At 39.7% G+C, this 20,558-nt stretch overlaps 1 protein-coding gene and 1 long non-coding RNA gene across 5 annotated transcripts in view; one reads left to right on the top strand and one right to left on the bottom strand.

The window, feature by feature from the left end:
- Positions 1–19,633, bottom strand: part of STEAP4 (STEAP4 metalloreductase) — a 29,472-nt gene extending 9,839 nt beyond the window's left edge. Inside the window, exons 1-2 of one of the 3 annotated variants that reach the window (XM_054060069.1) lie at positions 10,767–10,927; positions 10,333–10,408 (exon numbers count right to left, since the gene is read on the bottom strand). In XM_054060069.1, the coding sequence (XP_053916044.1) occupies positions 10,333–10,341 (9 nt within the window). In that variant the 5' untranslated portion in view covers positions 10,342–10,408; positions 10,767–10,927. Of the gene's footprint in view, positions 1–10,332; positions 10,409–10,766; positions 10,928–19,497 lie in introns of those variants that run through there. The other 2 variants (XM_054060068.1, XM_009559077.2) reach the window with 2 other exon arrangements.
- The window catches only part of LOC128851409 (uncharacterized), a 28,450-nt gene continuing 16,518 nt past the window's right edge, over positions 8,627–20,558 (top strand). For both annotated transcript variants that reach the window (XR_008448780.1, XR_008448781.1), the window contains exons 1-2: positions 8,627–8,763; positions 14,825–15,115. This is a non-coding gene — a long non-coding RNA (uncharacterized LOC128851409). The remainder of the gene's footprint in view (positions 8,764–14,824; positions 15,116–20,558) is intronic.

Genomic DNA, 20,558 nt, shown 5'->3' with positions numbered 1-20,558 from the left:
CAGCAGCCACAGTGTAATGGGGTACACCTAAAGCATGTCTTCTGGTTCAGCCTTCATGAAAAGAATCTAGTTTCATATGCTCCAAGAGCTCTCTATGCAAAGCTTGATAAATGGTAATCCGTTTCTACATCTGATCAGAACTGAAATACTAATGTAAACACATCCTGTTACACCCAGTCCTTTAACTGAACTGCTCCCATGCCACTTGCTCTGTCCTTGATTTCTGTAGTTTTTTGTAACTTACAGCTGTATCGTGCACTTGTCCCTATTGAATAGCACCATATTTTTTCAAACTGTAACTTCAATTTGTCAAGATCATTTTGATTTCTAAGTCTGTCCTCTAACGTGCTTGCAGCCCTTTTCAACTTTGTCAGACTGTCAGCTTTAATAAGCATAATGTCTATCCCACATCTATGCCATTTAGTGAAATTTTGGAACAGCACTTATGATAGGAGAGAGCCTCTGTAGATCTGCAGTAAATGTAGTCTTATATTTTGACAGTGATTAACTGAGAGACTGAAAATGCTTCTCACTAGTTCTGCAGATCCTTAACTTACATTATTTTAATCTAGGCTGCATTTCCCTAGTATGCTTCTGAAAAATGTTCTCAAAGATACACCGTACCAAAACCATCACTCATGTCAAGTTGTATAGCTTCTGTGATTCACAAGGCCTGTTATCCTGTTATAAGAGGAAATAAGGTTGGTTTGGAATGATTTGTTCTTGATTAATCCCTGTGCCTATAACCTGTTTCTTTCTTATCTTCCATTTGCTTCCTATATTTGAGAATTGTACTTAAATGGATTGGGCCATAATTCTGTACCTCCTCTTTCTTCTTACTTTTAAAGATAGCAGTTATTCTTGCCTTTCCAGTCTTTCAAAATTTCACCTCTTCCACACAGTTCTTAAAGATAGCTATTAATGTCTGTGGAAGTGCTTCAGTTATCTCCTGAACGATGTGAGGGTGAATTCCACCAGCCTTGGTGATCCCAGGTCATTTAACTCACCAGAGCACAGCCTAATCTGTTTCTTCTGTCATCTAGCCAGAATTTTCAGCTCTCTGCTATTGATGTAAACCCTTTTATCATGACTGACCCTTCTGGTGAAGGACAAAATAAGCATTACAGAGTTGGCTTTCTTGGAGTCATTAGTCAATAGCTTTCTCTCAGTTGAGTGGTGAATCAATTCCATCCTTGATTTTCCTTTAGCAGTCTATGTTTTTGCAGGAAACTTCTTGGTTTCCTAGATGTACCTTACTAATTGTATTTCTTTTTGTGCTGTGGTTTCTCAAATCTTATCAACGTATGAATACCATTCTTCTATGCTTGTCCACAGTTTTTTATTTATGTAGCCTTTTTGAGTTAGAAGTTTCTGAAAAGCTCACAGCTCCAGCCACATGGCTGATATAATGCAGTCCTTCTTTTGCATTGCAAACTTTATGTCTCTGCTTTTAGTATAGTTTCTTTAAGCAGCTGTCAAATCTTCTGACCATATTTTCCTCTCAATTTGTACTTCTCATTGAATGTCACCTTCCCACCTTCAGGATTAGTATGATCTATGTATTATTCTGCTAGATGGACAAGTCCATTTTTGAACGCATGATCTCATCTGGTGGCCCATGGTGGCTCCTAGCCATGGCAAACCTCCATGTTTTCCCTTCTGTGATTTCTCAAAGCCTCCCACTAACTCTATATTGTTTTATCTTTTGATTCAGAGCAAAAGTATAGAATATGGAGCAGCATATAAGGACTATGAAGAGATAAATGGCCAAAGTATTGCCAGGAGTTTGATCTGTAGTCATGTAAAATAAAGGTTTATAATTAGAAAAAGAAGAGAGTTAATGACCATCACAGCTGTGACCCAGGTAGGTTGTGGTGTTGTCTGCTGTAGGAACTAGTCTCAATGCTGATCCTTCTATCTTATTTTTTTTTCTTTTTAAGCACATTGTAAAAGTCATAATCACAAAGGTTGTCAAAAAGATCGAATGCAGAACGACTATTATGGGAGCATAGCTTTAAAAAATGAAGTAACAAAGGCTGTCTTTCTATGTAAATAACAGCAGGAACTCTGTTACGCTATGCAAATTATAAACAGTGCTAGACATGAGAATGGCCTCTCTGGAGCAGCTTGCTGGTTGTTCTAGTACAAAGATTTGGAGGCAAATATAGGTCCTGACAAAATACATCTGGCCAATCTTATACCATGCCGGGGGTAGATTCGTCTGTGTGAATTCATATGCAGTGCACCATGAATGATGCCAACAATATTGACTGCACATTGCAGTGAATCATGTACTAGAATATCAGGATGAACAGTCTATTTTCTAGGTTCCCCTTTCTAGAAAAAGCTTGTTTCTCCAAATTTCAAAAGGGTTATTTGTTCTATAACAATAGAGAGGCAGTAGGGCTGACCTTCTGTCTGACCTTTTAAAATTTATTCCATTGCACAGCTGAACTCTTGCAATAGTGTGCTGCTGCATGAAGAAGTTAATTCTTCCCTCAGGTTCACTAATCTTTGGTGTTTAACTCTGCTTGTAGAGTAGTGAAAACAGGACATCTGAGATAAGCGGTTTGGATTCACACTATGCCTTCCTGTAGACCTCATTCTAAGCTGCTGACATGACTGCTTATACCTCATCTTAACTCCACTGCTCTTTTAACACAGAGGCTTTGTCTGTTTCTGTTTTCTTTTTTTTTTTTTTTTCCAAATCTGTCATTGTCATTACAGCAAGGATCAGCCTAAATTTCTCACACAAAATGCACTTATATGAGTCCTCAAGCCTCTGCTAAAAGTCTCTTTTAGCCAAAGCTCTTTCTCTCCCTGGTCAGGAAGTACTTGAAAACATTCAGTTCCTTGCATGGATTCAAGAACTTGCTTGCATAATTTGAACCACGCGGACAAGGCTGACAACATTGCAACTCATTTCACAAACAGAGATTCAGACTTTGTCTCTTCCAAAACACTCTGAAAACAGATCCTCACCACTACTGCCAAAGAAAGCACATCATGCCATCAAACTTGATGAGATTACACATCTTAGTCCTGCTGGGCAACTCTTAAGTTGATCTTGCATTAGCACTTATTATAGAAATAGTGAAAACAAAACATTTGGAGGTGTCCTGTGTCCAGCAGACCTTCCTCATACATCTTTGAACAGACTAAACAGGTTTAGTCAGGCGTGCTTCCCCAGTGCCTCTGTATACTTGATCCTTCCCTACCTGATAAACGTACATCCTTCTCTAACATGGATGGGCTGCAGTCATGGTAACCATGGGGCTTTGACATCATCCTAATGGCATGTACTCATTTTGGTGACAATGAGGAACAGTGCCTACAACCACAACTGTCAAAGGGAGTGGAAGCGGATGGGGATTTTGGTTTTGTTTTTTTTTTTTTTAATATCAAATATCTTTTTTCATTGTTTCCTTCAAATCCTTGTATGCCTGTGGATAGTCATGGTGAATCTCAAACCAGTAGGTAAACGAGCACATATTTTTGTTTGGAGTTACACATTTTTGATTGGTAATTCTTAGTTTCCCATGCTGTTAACTCTTATTTTTGTCTTAGCTGTTCATTGCATGTACTGGCAAGCAGAAATCATCACTAGCTGTTTGTTTTTTTTTTTTTTTTTGTGGTAAACAGGAATCCCACTTAGTCTGGTCATCTATGAATAAAAGGTGTATATTGGACAACAGAGCCTTAATACACTAAAATTGCATATAGTGGCCCATTAAATGTAGTAGAAAAATGAAGTCTTTAATACTTAATTTCTTGCATATGTAGTACTGCAACTTTGGAAGTGTTTTTGAGAAGTATTTCACACATGCATAATATTCAGTAATCCTGGTGTTTCTTGGAAAACAGGTGAAGTGTGATTAAAAAGTCTCCTCAGAAAGACATGTACACTACCGTAAGGCAATCTCATTTACTTAAAATCCCATTTTACCATTCCCACAGAGAGAAAGATTGCACTTTATAACAATTACTGTTTCTTATAAGCTGACAGTTGTAGAACCAAATCTGCCCTAAATTATAAACTGCATTTTCTGTTGCTTGATTCACCTAAAATTGAAAGGCGTGTGGCTAAACTGCTCTCCCATGATTAATTCAATACTTAAACACATAAAGAAAATAGCAGCATAGACCCTAACAGGTGTATTACAACAAATTACTCATTAATTTTCTTTGAAGCAAATGAATATCTGCTGTGCTTCTCAGCAGAAAAACCTTGGCTCCAAGTTTGACAAAGCTGATAAAAAATAATTGTATGAGACAATAAATCCTCCAGAGGACATTGCATTTCCCACATCTTCACTTTTTATCAGGAGAACACTAAAGCTGCCTGGAGGCTCTTCAAACAGATGAAGTATAGGCCTAAATAGATGTGCTTAATGTTGTCTAAATCATAGCAAAGTACTGAGAGAACTGGAAATCTTACCACCTCCAACTGCTTCCATAAAAGTGTAAGATCCAACTGTAACTTGCATAATTTTCTCAGTCTTTTAAGGGCTGTTGTACTGTTCTGTGGTGTTTAGATATTAAGCTTTAATCCAACCTAATCAACTGCAAGAAGAATGAAAATATTTCATAAATCGCCTGAAGATGAGCAAGGATGAAGAGAGACAGGTCTGTCTACAGTACTGGGAACACTATGTCCATCCCAGCTGGCCCAAGAGATGTCCTGAGACCCTGAAAGACATGTTTTAAGATCTACCACATGTGGAGAAGTACCTCCTTGATTCTTGCTGAGTCCTTCCCTCGCTGTGAAGCTATTCTTCTGGGCATCTTTTATCTGCCATTTAAAGACATTAACAAATATCTCTGCTTCACAGAGCAATAACACCAGAAATAATGGAACCTGGCTTCCAAGGGGTTTGTGGTTTCTGGCTGATTACAAGCACTGGTTGAAGCTGTTTCCAGTCACAGGAGATGACTCCTCTAGTATTCCTTCCCATATTGATTTTTAGGTCTTTTAAATATACACTGTCATGGTACAACCTCTCATTTTTCAGGACTCTTCTGTGGGGTCTTCGGCTATCTTTTTCCACGCAACATAAGGAAAACAGAGCCTTTGCTCCTCCCGGTATATGTGTTTGAAATCAGCACAAAAAAAGTGATTGAGGAACACCCATAAACATACACAGTCTTGGATGTCTCTGCATGATCAGAGAAATCTCACTTCCTACAGAAATCAGACTAAGATAATGGACACCCTAAAAAAGTAATTATGTACACACAGCCACATGCAAGCCTGTACCACCCGAAGAGAAGGAAAGAAGTGAGAAATGGCTCTTCAGTTGTGACCCTATGTTGTTGTGGTTTGTTGAAAGGCAAGGGAGGACAAAGCAGGGGATGTTATGTGTGATGCTTTTACTGACAGCCCATTGGTAGGACAGGAATTAGTTAAGATCATACTAGCAACCAAACAAACCAGACCTTCAGAGCACTAAAAATGTAAGAGTTCAAGCCATATAATTATTATGAGCTGTAGGAGTGTGTGATAAGCCTGATTCTCTTATTTACACTAATGGAATTGTTGATTTCTAGTTAAATCAGTTTTGCACTGTGTTGGCACAAGCAGGAAGAAAATGAAGCTTCGTAACAGCTGGGGTAAAATCAAAGGCGAAGTGGCTGCTGAGGTGCAGTGACGATGCTCTTGGCTGTCTTACACTCTTAGAAATCTGAGGAGTAGGAGGGAGAGTATGATGAAAGATTTGCAAAAAAGGAGCATGAATATGAGTTTTTCTTGCCAAAACAAATACATGTGAATTGCAACATTTCTGGAACAGGGCCAAGCAGCTTTTACAGAAAGTTCATTTATCTGTGTCCTCATTTACACAAACCTATACACTAAAATACTGTTAGAAAAAAATGTTTAAAGACATATGATTTAACAGTTAACATGCGATTTAACAGCAGATAACCTTATCAGCTCTCTTATTCACTTAATATGAAGTACATTAAATGTATTTACTTGCATCTTTTAGTTTCCTTCCTTTCTTTTGCACAGACCTGAACACTTTTCTCTCCTACTTTACTACATTCAAGTAGCATCTGCAGGACAAAATGAACACTGATATTTTCAGAAATTATATTCCTCACCAAAAAAAGAGAAAGTTTTAAATGATATTGTGTTTTTCAGCACAGAAAAGTTCTTATCAGTCAATCTTTTAAAAACTTTTTCTCAAGATGGAAGAAATTCCTCTTCTTACTGAGCCAATGATTTTAGGAGTCTTTAGGCAACAGCCTTAAGCTATAGACTTTGAAAATTACCTCTGAGAAGCCAGAATTTAAAAACATGCTTTTAAAATAATAAAAAAAAGAGAGTGGTAAAAACTTTACAGAACTGTTGAGGACAGCATCTCACACTGAGAAATGGAAAGATGTAGTTTGGCTGTTTGTTTTTTTTTTTCTACCTAAGCTCTCTTTGAGTTCAGCTCAGGTTTTGCAGATGCCTGAGCTGCTGCTGGTAATTCCCTGGCCTGGCAAGTGGGAATGGGTGTGCACAGCGATGGGTTGTTACCTCGGCTCCTGGTCCACACGTTGGACTGCCTGAGCCCAGTTACACATAGGCTGCCACTTTCAGAGAGGTCACCCTGGTTTCTGTGTTCTACTTGCTCCTGGATCTCAGACAAGGCCAGTGGGTATCTCTTGTTCCTACCCATCTGAAATATGTAGGGTCAAGGCAGAAGTTATGGTCTTGGTTCTGCACCTCAAAACCATGCAATAAGTAAGAAAGGAGGATGCCAGGCCCTATCTGTGCAATTGGAGTGAAGGAAAAGGTGGATATTTGGGACATGACATGGAGCGGAGGTGAATGAAAAGCTTTTATGCTCTTACTAAACTTAGCTGAAGAATAAAGAAGAGGGAACATAGAGGTCACTTATGGGTATAAAGTGTCCTTCACTTTGCAAAAACATAATAAGGAAAAACAAAGGCCAGGCTGGAGGAAGTAACTTATTTTTATGCGGATAGGGAATTTGTCTCAAAATCTTTCAAATGTATTTTTTTAGAATGACATAATTAAAGAAATAATTCCGTAAGTAAATACTTTTCTTAGTGTGTATCACCAATCAAAATAGCAACTGTTAGAATTAATTTCTCCTAAAAATCTCCAGCTAGCATTTTAGTCGTGCTCTCAGTTGGTGATCCAGAGGTCTGAATTTCATTTCTAATTTGGATTTTTAAGAAAAAATATGTTCTTTTGGATCAACATGGGGAACTATTGACCTTCCTCTCTGCTTGTGTAGATTTTCCACTAATTTTACAAGCAAAACATTTTAGATCTGTTGGGAACTTTCTAAGATTTTTTCCCCCCCTCTAAACAAATGTGCAATCACTTCTGAACTCCACAAAGAAAACCGTGACCCCAACACTGCCAATGCTGCTTAGTCCTGGAAATCACTGATGTCTACTCTGTATAATTTGGTGTGAAAGTGAGCTGAATTTATACTAGGAGGTGTCATGCTGCTTTTGTAATTTCCTAATTGGAAAAAATAATTCCCTCCTGTGGGGTCATCCTCTCTTGTGGCTTCAACAAGGAAATACAATGCAAAATGAGGAAATGGGCTTTCTGAATAAGCCCATTGTTTTTATCGGATTACCATTTTATGCTGTTATGACCACTGCAGAATTTCCCAGTTGCTGTAAATACTCATGTCTTTTTATGTATTTCCTACTCTCACAGTCCTTGTAGCATGGGACACCCCCCACCGCCGAGAAATCTTTTGACAAACATTTCTGTTGTGTCAAATGATGCCAGAAAGTGTTTAGCTCTTGGGCAATCATCCTCTCTGCTAGATTTAAGGCTTATTTATTTAGAGGCCTACAGAAACTTGCTTACATCACTGAAATCACTAATGGATTGGTGACAGGTACCAGTAAAAGACTTCGATCCAAGCATCTAAGGTGGATAGTTGAGCCACTTCCACCACTGATCACGCAGCAGTTCATAGCAGATTATTGTAATTAAGCACCTTTGACATGCCAAGTTATATGAAGCTCTGGTGTGGTTCAGGTTGAAGAATTCAAATGAAATTTATTAAGAGTCTTACTTTTGTGGGATAACATGCTGCTTATGGAAATGTTTTCTGCACATTCAGGTTGGTCCTGGTGAGGCTGCTCCACCTGGGGAAGGCACATGGAGGGAAACAATCCAGATCTGAAAACCTGTCCTCACTCCTGATTTAATCTTAACCTCATTTTTTTACAGAACAAGTCATGGGATCTGCATCTCTCAGTGGAGGTTTAGACCTATCCTTGTCATTGAACCAGGGTGATCTGCAGCACTTTGCCAGCAGAACATGCAAAGCGGCTCAGCCAAGCATGAGAAGAGCAGTCCTGAGATAGGCAGCCCAAGCCTGTGCCACCAGCTTGTGCCCCTACCAAAGTCAAAGCATTCCTCCAGTAATCTGACCAGGAGAGGGTCATCTCAACATTTAGTTGAACAACATTAGCTTGAAGTCACCTTTCCAGTTGTGTCTCAAATCAGTATGAGCTGTGGAGGCAGCTTTCTCGGTCCTCTAATTAATGCTTTTGCTGGCAGCAATTCCCGCTCCTCCTCCATTTCCAAGAAGCACCGACATAACCAGTGCTTACCCAAGCTGCCAGCTACTGCCTGTCACAGCCACTGCCTGTCACAGCCCTGCCAGAGCACCCTGCCCAAACCACGGCAGCGGTGAGGAGAGGGCTGTCCGCAGCAGCCCACAAAATGCTCCACAAGGAGAGTGAACCCATTTCTCACAGCTGTATCCATGACATCAAGTAAGTGAATTTACTGACTATTTTATTTGCCATGCTCTCACTGAAGGTAATAAATACATGATGGAGAAATTTTGAAAAAGAAGACAGTATGTGGATCTGAATAGTGATATCAGAAGAGGAAAAAAATCCCCAGTTTCTTGTTTTAAAGACTGCAGGGACACCCCTTGCTCCCCACTTTGAACTGCAATGAGCATCTACAAAGATGACATTAAAATACCTGTCCCTACTTTTTCCTCCCCCAAACCAGCTTTCAAAAACCAAAGCCAATACGCATTAAGATTCAACTAGAATAAAAAAAGTAAAAATTCCTGCATCTATAAAATATCTCACAGAAAATAAAATGTTTACAATGTTGCAGGTCCGCTCTGCCAGCACTGTAACTAAGAGTGGAATGGGAGAAATGATTGGCTCAAATTGCGAAGATACCAAATAAACAAGTTTTAATAAAAACAGATTGGTAAGCAGTGAGGGAAGCCTTAAAACATACAGATTTTAACTACTCTCCCTGAAACCCTCAGTTGCTGTCTATGTTTTTGAGAGCCTAATTTGTAGGTAGGAAAAAGTGGTTCTGAGCGTGTAGTGCCCTTGCTAGGAATATTGCTAAGGATTTTACTTTGGACTAGCTCTGTCTGGTCCTGTGAGCTTAATTGCCTTTAACAATGAGATTGTTTTGTTTCACCCAAGAGCAGCCAAGACTGTATGTCCCCACCTGCTCTATGATGTGAAACATGGCATGGTACACGTCGGAGGGCAGCAGATGCAGTTCCCAAGTGAGCTCCTGCTCTGAAATAAAACATTAATGTAGGCAACACACTTTGTTAATAATTTCTTAACACAAAGTAGACCCCTTATCAGGTTATCTTTTTTTGCCTGGGACTAATAAAAGTAATTTAAAAATGTACCATCTTCCTAAAATTGTATAAATATGAAGGGTGCTTAGTATGTTTGTATAAGAAAATTCCAGTATGCAGGAGGAAGGTGAAGAGATGCTTGATTTCTCAATGGCTATTGGAATATTTTGGTATGTAGTTACAGTACTACTTCATGCTAGTCTAAATCGTTGTTAAGAAATTTAGGAGCTTCAGGAAGGCCACATCTAAAAAGAATTTACGTCTTTCACTAATTGCACCATTTTATAATGTGTCAACACTCTGGAAAAATTGGCCTATAGTGTGAGTGACAGTTTGTTCTTGCAGATTTAGAGGGGATATGAAATTTTACTATATCAAAGCTGAGGAAACCTTCAGACAGCTGCAAATGTTCTCTGAATTAATAATGTGGAGCTGGTATGAGACAATATTTAATAAAAATCCATTTCTTTCTGCATCATTGAAGCCCTTTGCTTATAAAATATTAAACAGGATTAAAATTGGCATGCTGCTTGGACAGGGAGAGAGAACTTGAAATCCACATACGAATCCAGAAGTGGAAAGAATTATTAGTTCCAACTGTTAGTAGTGATAACTTATAATTTGGGGTAAATCAAACACTTTTGGAGTCCCTACACTTGCTACTGAAATGCAAATCAGAGTCTTGACTTTGACTTAGTTAAGAAAATCCACTTTTTACCTTTATCATTTAAAATCCGCTGACCAGTCCTTATTTGCAGAAGCTTTCTCCGCTTCCTTAACTATAGCAAACACCTCTGGAAGATCAAATAAATTTGTTATCTGCTATGTAAGCTCTCTGAATACCAACTGACTAATCCAAAGTTCTAGTTTTTCCCAACTTTACAGATATAAATCCTTCCCTATGTCTCAGTGCTTCCTTACATCACCTTTTAGTGACTGAGGTTGTATAATGCCCATACAAAACCAGTAGACATGCCCTGACTTTGTAGTTTTTTGTTTACCGGGGAGAAAGTTTCGGATAAAATTTTATCAGAGTTAAAAATTTAAGTTCAAGCCCACCTAAACTTCTCAGGTTGACAGTTTAGCCATTCTCTTCCCTGTTCCCATCTGCAGACGTGAGAGATACCTGCTGCTTGTCTGTGTAAAACTCACCTGTGCATTCAACTTTCTGCAGTCCCTCTAAGCAAGTCTGTGCTTTCCCAGCCAGTGAGATGCCGATTGTGATGGAGCAAGAGAGACCTCAGGAGCTGCAGAGAGGTCTGGTTGCCTGGAGCAGAGTGCAGAGACCTTGACAGCCTCACTGGCATTTATCTAGTGGAAGCCAGGGCGACTGCACAGGGGAGGGTAAGACGAGGGGATGTTGCAAGCCCTGTCTGTCTGTCCAGGGTGAAATAACTTCCCGTCAAAGTCTCAGGGAAAGTCCCAGCCCTTGTATTTACAGCTGAGGTGAAGCTGTGGTTTCTTTTGTCATGCTGGCACTGACTTGCTCCTTGGCTATTGGCCAGAGCTAGGGTTTGGCTCTGTTCCCCTACTCTTGGAAGACTAACCTGAGAAATGCAGAACCCAAGAATGTTGTAGAGGCACAACAACAACTATTTGTAAGGAGAGATGTTTTGATTTGTGTCATGGCTCTCCTTCTGCCATTCCAGCTGTGGGTTGGGACAGTAAGAGTGTCACGTGAGGATGAAAGGTATTTGGCATGGGGATGGTTGAAAGTACCTGATCTCTGAGATTCTCTGGATATTCTCGACAGCTAAAGCAATCCTGTGGAGGCAGAGCCTGTGATGGATAGTATTGAGAAATGGGTCTTTAAGGGATAAGTCTATGGAAGGTTTCAAAGCTCTGTTTGGAATGGGACACAATTCAAAACAGGTGCCTTAAGCATCAAGAGATCACTGGAAGGGATCATAGTCCAGACAACAGAGTCCCGCTACCACTGAGATTTTATAAGAAGTTTGGAAAATGAATCAAAGGGGATTTAAATAATATTGCACTCTAGATCTGCCTGCAGTGTCTGCCAGTAAAGAGGAGGAAAGTAAAAACGAAGTATTTCTTCACATCGGCTTGCTTTTGGAAGACTTACTGGAAACTAACTAGGAAAGCACACTAAGAAGGAAAAGCTACAGAGAACATAAATGATAGAGGCAATCTTGGAATTTCTTATAGGTGCAAAGGACACCAAGGCAATGGACATATCTGGGATTAAACAGCTGACCCATCAATTAGCATACTGCCCAAAGTAGTGTTATTACATTTAAAATAAAATCTGCAGGGGGTGAAAAGGAAGACAGTTGACTCACAGAACTTAAAATCACAAAGCTAACCCCATAGAAGGGGAGTTGTGCAAAATAAATGTACAAATTCATAATAGATGGGGAAAAAAGGACAAGTGCTATGCCTTTCAGAGCATCAAGGTGATCTAAGCACTGACATCCTATGTAAGAATATAGGCAGGAAAGCTGAGAAAGAATTTGTTGCTGTTTCCCAGTAGACCAATACCTTATGAATACTAAATAGAGTAGGAAAGGATTGAGTTGTCTAACAATCCTCACACCTCTGTGAGCCCTTCATGTTGTAAGGCCATGGTTAAAGAAGGAGCCGGATATGCTCATTGCTCTGATATTGCTGGAGGAACTGTCAGAGTAATTCTTGTAGCTATAAAATAGATGGATGGAACTTCTTGATTGTCCGTAGACAGACCTGAAGAAACAAAACAGGTCTGTTACTCCACCATGGGGAGATGTGGACAATGACAGCTACTTCTCTGTCCTTAGTACATTATGGGGCTCCTGGTGGGTGTTCCTGTTAGGAAAAAGACAATAGCAGTTTTTTTGGATATCCATGAAACCTTTGTGACTTGCAGTGTTTTCTCAGATGTCTATTTAGGCTGCATTTGGCACCTGAGGATAAATGTGATAAATTTTTCATGCCTTTCAGGTTATTAAGATTTATACAGATGACATTTAGATCTAATGAAAAATACTGGCTCAGAGCAGCTGTGGGCTGAAGCTGTGTGAAGAACACTGTAAATGCCATGTGACACAAATAATAACATACTTGAAGAAGTCAGCACAAACCCCAAATAAATCACCAGAAAATATTCAGCAATTCATGTTCTCCAACAATATTTGGGTATTGACTTGTAAGAGAAATATATACCTAATGCAGCTTCTTGAGTGCTGTCCCAATGATTTTCGATGTAACTTTTGAAAAAAATGAGAAATAGAAGGAATTAATTAGCTATTTCAGACCTGAGAGTAAATTGTCTGTGGAGGATTTTGAGGCTTATATTGATGAAGTCCTTTTAAACAGTGTGGAAAAAACCCAATCACAGTAGTTTATGAGTTAGCAAAACCTAGGCATGAATATACTCAGAGGAAAAAAAAGATTTAATCTTAGTCATGGAAATAAACAAAACCATACATTTTTATTTATTGAAGGCCAGCGCTTTTTGAAACTGATTATAACTCATAAGAAATTACCAAACAGAGCCTGGCCAGTGGTTATTTTTCATTATTTTTCAGTTATGGAGTTTGACTTGCAGCTTCAATATAACCTTGAAATTGCAAGCGGGATTTCCAGAGCATTTGACAAGAAACCAAACCCAGAGAGAGATTTTTACATCAGTCTTGTTGCAACAATAGTTACTGAGGATACAATGCTTCAGAAAACAATTCATATCATGACTGCAAGATGATATATAGCCTGAAAATATGAGAGTGGTGAACTTGACAGTACTACTGGGAAAGATCTTCCAAAAGCATGAGTGTGGACAGTTTTAGGATTCAAATTTAAAAGGAAAATGCCAGAGACAACTTGTACATGAGTCTCAGCTGAACAATTGTATTTAGAAAGAGAATAAGGTGTGTCCTATGTAGTGTGGCCATGGTGAGGGCCATATCTAGTGAAAGAGTTTACAGAAAAACAGGAAAAAACCTGAATCGTGAAAGGATGTGCTTATTTGTGCTCCAAACACAAATTCTGCTTTTCCTGAGATGGCCTTACTATCTATTACTTTTTGCCCTGACGAGAAGACTCCAGAAGACTGTAGTGTGTGTTAAATTTATTTATGTTGGCCTAGCATACCTGACAATAGGCAACTGTTCAGCAAACACAAGCTTAAGAAGGGAATTACACTTTTAGAGAGGTTTTGTTTAGTCCCTCTTGCTCAATCCAATAAAGCATTGGAAAAATAAATCAAAATACCGTGCAGAACTACAGAAATAAGTGAATTGCACCCTTGTAGATATCCTCTGGGGCCTTGGAAGCAGCTGGTGCTGCACAGCCTGCATGATGCTGAGGCAGGAAAACACACCCCAGTGTGGAACGAGCCCCAGGCTAGGGTGTCAGAGCTGTAGAAGGGGCAGGCAGGGTGGGAGCAGAGGGCTGCTTCTGGCTGGGTTGCATAGGTCCAGGTCCTCCTGGCCCTGGAGCAGAAAGGGCAAGCTGTGTGTTCTACACACACAGCTAGGTCCAAACATCCCTTCTCCAGGCCCTCTCCCTGGAGCAGGCAGTTTGACGTGGGGAGTGTTGACATAATCTTTCCTCTATCAGCACCAAAGGCTTTGCTGCAAATGCAACCCTCTACTATCCCCTGCAGTAATCTGCCTTTGAGAGTCTTTGCTGGGCTGCTGGTCTTCTCGCACGATCTCCTCCAGACCTGGGATGAGAAGAAACCAGGACCTCTGCAGCCGCCAGGAGGCAGGAGCTCTTTGCCATCCATCCCGCACAGCCCTCACCTCCATGTGTAGGGGGCAACTCTGTGCAGTTCCTCCTCTGGCTCCCCTAGTACATCTCACAGCTTCTGGCTCTGCTCCTTCTCTCACATCCCAGTTTTTGACTCACTCATCCAAAGCTCCAGTAAATTACAGGACCTACTTGCTGACGTCCTCTTGGCTATGGCCACTGTGTCCATCTCTGCCACCACAAACATGGAGTGCAAGAAAGTGAATGTTCTGGCTGAGGGGCTTGCTCCCACTCCTAGATGGACAACAACCCTAACAGCCTCTCAAAGTCTTCTGGGAGTGGTGTACTCTGCTTTGTGTCCCTCTCTGGGGTCCCTGTGATATGTTTTTGAGCTCCCAACCCTCGCAGTCCACCCTTCCCCCTTTTTGGTTCTGTTTGTTCTCTCCTATCATCACTTGCCTGTGATCTTTTTTGTAGGAAAATAAAAAGAACAGCCGTGTTACAAATCTGCATGTTGTTTGTAGGAGGTTGTTTCCCCAGGCTCAGAAATACTGTGGAAGAAGAGATGACAACCTTCTAAAAAAAACCCAGAAGGGAAAGAGAGGAAAAGAGGCACAGAGCCTGTCACTTTGTGCTGCAAAATCTCCATCAGGCAGCAGACAGACACCGAGACCACAGAGTCCCAGGATGCACAACTAGGATTGCTACACCTGGGAGAAGCAGACCTGCTGCCCTCCGGGAGCCAAAATGCCCACAGGGATGCTGCAGGAAACCTCAGAGGCTGATAGAAATTTACTGATAAATGCAGTCTCAAGGTTGGTGATAAGCGTTTGTAACTCTCTGTTATATCACTATTTGAAATATACTTGGTTTTATGTTTTCCTTGACAGGGAAGGTATAGTCTTGGGATTGTGCCTTAAAGTTTTGGCATCTGAAACAAAAGTTCTGGCTATAGTGCTGTAAAGTCTTTCTTTGTTATATGCAGCCTTCACAGATTTGAGGACATCATAAATGAAATCTCATGCTAGGTGCTTATTGAGTTCCAGAATTGCAAAGCTATTCAGAATGGAAGTCAACGCGTCTTTCAGGATTTACGTGCTAGAGATCACAGAACACCATCAAGCACACTAGTTAAGCCAACTCTGAGTGGTGCCACAGTAGGATGGATTTCTACTTGAAAAAAAGGGCATGCAGTAGCATAATTTAAAAATAAGCTTTGTTCCGTATACTCTGCTCCCTATCATGGAATTTCTGTACATGGCATAATTTGTTGAGAGTAAAGAATTGGGTTCTCTGACTTTTTAGAGGTAGCTGGCTAGACATCAGCTTTCCCAGAACCAGTAATGTATGATTCTTGTACGCTTCACTGTGAAGTTTCCATAAAATGGTATAATCACTGACTGGAAACAACTCAGAGAAACTGCATGCTCCTTTGCCCTGAAGCTATTCTATGAAACTTGATTAAAAAAACCAAAAGTGTTTAGAAGGCAAATTAGATCATATTTCCCTTTCAAATAAAGTCAACAAACTTTCTTATACTTTGCTTAACACTATTTTATGCGGTGGTTCACTTTCTTCATGTGCTGAGGCTGAAGCTGTTGAATATAAATGTTTGGTGTCGGTGTCTACACAATGGGAATATCTAGACTGTGGCTAAGCATAAACTCTAGAACTTTTGGTAGCTTTAGTTTTCTTTCTTGCACAGTGATTTATCCGTAAGACTGAGGGAAATGCTGGGCATGCTAGCAGGTGAGCAGGACAGGTCGCTTGAATTTGGAGACCAAGATAAACAGCATTTCATAAGGTGCTCAGCAAGCGAAAACACAAGTCAAAAATATACATACAGAGATGAGCTGTGGTGCAATTAAGTGTTCAAAGCTAGGGAACAGGTGAGGTTTTAGAGGAGATAGTAATTTCTAGCTTCTTTCTTCCTATATAAATAAGTAACTTCATCCAGACTGTTCACATAACCAAAACGAGGTCTTTTTGATCATCTTCTGAAAAAATGTTTGAGAAGTGAGGAGAAGGCAAAGAAGGGGAATAATTTTTCTTGTGAGAAGCGAGACTAACACATGGGAGGCTTCAGGTTGGTAATGACTGAAGCATTTTTCCTTTTGCTATTCTCAGCTTGGACAAAGTTCTCTTGGATTCTTGCCTATAAGTTGATATCTGCAGAGGATCTACACTCACATATGTATGTGAGATATGTCAGGTTTTCACTGAGTCTTGTCAGTCTTCAACGCACATGAGAAGATCAGTAAAGATCATACTAGAGGGACCTTTCACTTATAATGGTGTCAGTCGGAGATGGGAAAATGCAACAAAATGAGCTGTACAATTTTTAGTGTTATTTTCTATTTTTTGGCTACCTGCCATTTTGGATTTAAAGTGGGGATTTAAGGCATTGAAGACACGTGGACTGAAATATTATGTTTTGTAGGCTAAACAAAGGTAATTTTGTTCAGCAGGTGTTTGCCATTTATTCACAGAGTGACACTTCTCTTTCTGAGATGATAATACCATTTGGTATCAGCCTTCCTTGCTAATTCTGCAGATAAAGCTACCCTGTGACCAGAGACAGCTCTTGTGCATGCATTTGTGAAGGCTACTCCAGGTTCCTGCTGCACTCGAGCTTGTTGCTTCATTTCTAATTAGTTTTTACTTATATTACAACAAACATGCAACTTATCCCAGTGAATGCTATCACACTAGTTTGAGCTCTGCGGGGCCTAAGTTCCCCACCAAGCTAGCTCTGACTGCACGTGCATGGCATTTTGGCCCTGCTTTAGTACTTTCTGACAGCTTGTAAGAAGAAGATTTCCAGATACAGACTTCTTAAAAGATATTTCTCAGTATCATCCAGATTGAAAAGTATTATTTTTCTTCTAGGCTAGGTAGACATACAGAATATATTTTTGTTTCCCTCCTTTTTTGTTTTCCTTTTGAAAACAGGAACTTCATTTTCATATGAGCAATAACCAGCAGACATAGACATAGATAAAAGTTAATATTTAAGATAGGAGAAATTATTTTGATGTCTTTGTGGCTATGCTGCCTTAAGAAAGGTAGAACTTCTTTCCCAGTAATATTACAATTAATCAGAGGAAAGGGATTTGTACTGCATTATGACAGAGAGCAATAGGAAGGGGACATGAAGATGAATAGGCTAATTAAGTGAGTAAATGACTTCTGGTGCCAGCCTGGCATTGAAATAGAGGACTTGAATGTCTGTAGTGTTATCAAGACTCTGAGACTCCTCGATAGTTTTATTCAGGGCTTTTGAGGGCTTATTGTATCACTTGACCACAAAGCAGAAGACAGAAGAGGAAGTCATTCGAACAAGGCAAGGTGCTGTTTTCACTGGATAAGATAGTTGTCCAGATGACTACTTTCATTTACTCAGCAGGACTTGGACAGTGTATCATATTGGTGAGAGGAAGGAAATAAATCAGTTCTTTAAGGAAACCAGTTTGCACTTGCCAATGCTATATGGAGACTGCGTTGTGTACTGAACAGCTTTAGCCAGCGCTGCTGCTGTCAGCTAGAGAAAAATGCAAACATGGAATTGATCTAAAGATAAGCAGATACTTAGATAGAATACTCAGGCAAGTATTCTACCTTCTCTCTCCTCTCTCAAAGCCCAGAGCTAGGACCTTGTCTGGCTGAAAGGCTGGTGCTCAGCTGTGTTCATCTGTACTGAGAACATGAACACTCTCTGACCTGTCTTCATTTTTTTTTGTGGCGAGAGTAGTAGCACCTAACACACTGGAAAGAATGAGTTCAAATTCTTCAGAAATGATTGTGAGCCTTTATTAAATTACATAATTCTTCTAAAAGATCTTGCTTTTGATCTTGGCAGAACAACAGACTTTCTATCTGCAAAATCTCTTCCCTTCACGCTTTCCTCCTACTGACCTCACAGCACTGGTCGTGCTCTCTCTGCTCCTCTTTCCTCTAGCTCCCCTTTTTGTTCTTTCAACTTCTTTTAAAGTACACTTGCTACTAGCAGTGAGCTTTTCTCTGGTTTCTGTCTCAGATGGTATCTCAGCCGCACTATTTTCTTTGTGAACATAGTGTTTACAGCTAAGTCAATGAAGAGGGAACAAGAGGTCTCCCAGAAAAAGTAAAGATCCAGAGTCTCAGGTTTCACAAGTAGTACTTCATAGGCACATGTGCTCTGAAAATATGCTGACAACAGCCCTAAGAGACTGCATATGAATAAAGGACAATTTCTAGCCAGTTCTATTTGGTCTTCTGTCCTCTTGCCCCCTAGTCCACTTTGTTATTTAGGAAACTCAAAAAGCAAACTGGCAGAAGGTTCAGGTAGACTGTATGAGATGCTAGTAATGGAACTGGAAACACCAGAATACATTACAGTAAAGCTATTGTTGTCTTGACCATTTTCATATATATCCAGTTATTTTTGTGAGAAGTTGTTAAAATGTGTGCATATACCTCAGAGGAGTACTCTGTTTTTTGCATTTTTTTTAAAGATTGTCAGGAAGTTGGGGTAAATATCTCCATAAAATTTGCTTAATAAGAATTTCCAGAAGCATTTGCCGTATTTCTGCTAGCAAAGTCAACTGAAAGACTATTTTTAGCAATGTAAAAATCTGCTTGTATTATGACAAAAATTATGGCCTAAGGGATAGAGCCACCTCCTCTGGAAATTAATACTTACAAAACCACATTTCTGTCAACAATCTGATAGCAATGCCATGGGAAGGTACTAATGGGAAAACAGAGCTGTCATAATAAAAAGTGTTCATCTTCTCTAAACCAAGCAGACTTTATTTATTTTTCTGAGCAACAGGCACAACTGAATGGTCTCTCTGAAATCTCTGTCTCCTGTAGATAATATGCTTGCTTTAGTACTAACTCATACTTCAGCTTCTGTCTCATGCACTTAGTGTTTTTTGTCATCATGCAGACCATATGGTCTTTGGAATAACAACTTTCTTAATGTGTTTTCGTGTTGCATCCACAATTACAAGTAAGCTTAGTGGGTACAAAATACACCAAACAAATTTCTGTGAACTAAAAGACCAAACCTGACATATCAATTCAAGAACTAATTAAGGCATTAGCAGTCTAATCAAAAAGTTATTACTGGACCCATTTTGATAAAACCAACACTGCAAATTTTCCAGTTATTATAGCTCACTCCCAGTCATGATGCAAATGAAACTTTTCATACCGTTTTGTTCGTCTTTATCCTTTCCTCTGGTGTCATGTTCATCCCTTTGTTGGTCCTTAAGCAACAGGGAGAGGGTTATAGTGAGTTGTTAAGTGTCCGAAGTTCTTCACTGGAAGAAGTGTGGTGTCGCTGAGGATTTCTTCCATCTTACTCCAGGATCTGCCTGGGGCTATTTTTATATGTTTCTTGCCACGTACTACACGTTCCTCTTTCTTCATTGGTCCACAATTCCACTTTATATCAAAATAAACTATATATAGTGTATTTTAATTACCTATGTACAATGTTTGTTCTTTGTTCCCTTTGTTATCTCTAAAACCAGTTTTACTAGCCTCCCAAGGGCTTAATGACTAGTAATTGATCATTAGCGATTTGTTTATAGCCCAGGAGCCTTTGGTTTCATCTTGTGTCCACACTTACAAAACCTCTACTATAATCTGTTGCTCATATAATCCTCTACACTAGTTTTATTTTAGGTCATAGGTGCCTCTACCCAAAATAACTACTGTTCCTCTACTACCTATTATATACAGAAATCTCAAAAGTATTGCAATAATAGGCATTGTAACACACAACCCTGCAAAGATAAGTTAAAATTTAAATGACTATTCAAGTAATATTCATCTGACAGGTAAATAATTTCTGTTACAGCTCAGATAGCTAGAACGAAGCTCGAGGCAGACCAAGACAATTCAAACAAAACCATCCTGCCATGTCCTAGCTCCAAGGCTTTGTGGATTTAATGCAAAGGTAGTGGATTCTTTCTAGCAATGGCAATGCCACACTTGCTGGGCTGTGGAGTCTCATTCCTTAGCTACTGCTTCCTCTTCATCAGTTGGGTGAGGAGGTGTGTTCCTCTTTTCTAGATTAGTCTGTGTTGTCTAAGAACTGATAGTTGTGGTTTCTTACTTGTACAGCTCACTGCAGTCAATCAAGCCAAAAAGATGGCAATATAAAATCTCTTAGGTGGAAAGGAAATGTTAAAAAGAATTTGCAAAATAGTACCTTCATTTTCATGCCTAAGTCCTACTGAGATCCATGGCTTATCTCTTCTGAATAGT

This window comes from Cuculus canorus, chromosome 2 (genome assembly GCF_017976375.1).
Source record: "Cuculus canorus isolate bCucCan1 chromosome 2, bCucCan1.pri, whole genome shotgun sequence".
NCBI classification, from domain to species: Eukaryota; Metazoa; Chordata; class Aves; order Cuculiformes; family Cuculidae; genus Cuculus; species Cuculus canorus.
Note: the sequence above shows the minus strand (reverse complement) of the source record. Positions and strands in the feature narration are given on the sequence as shown.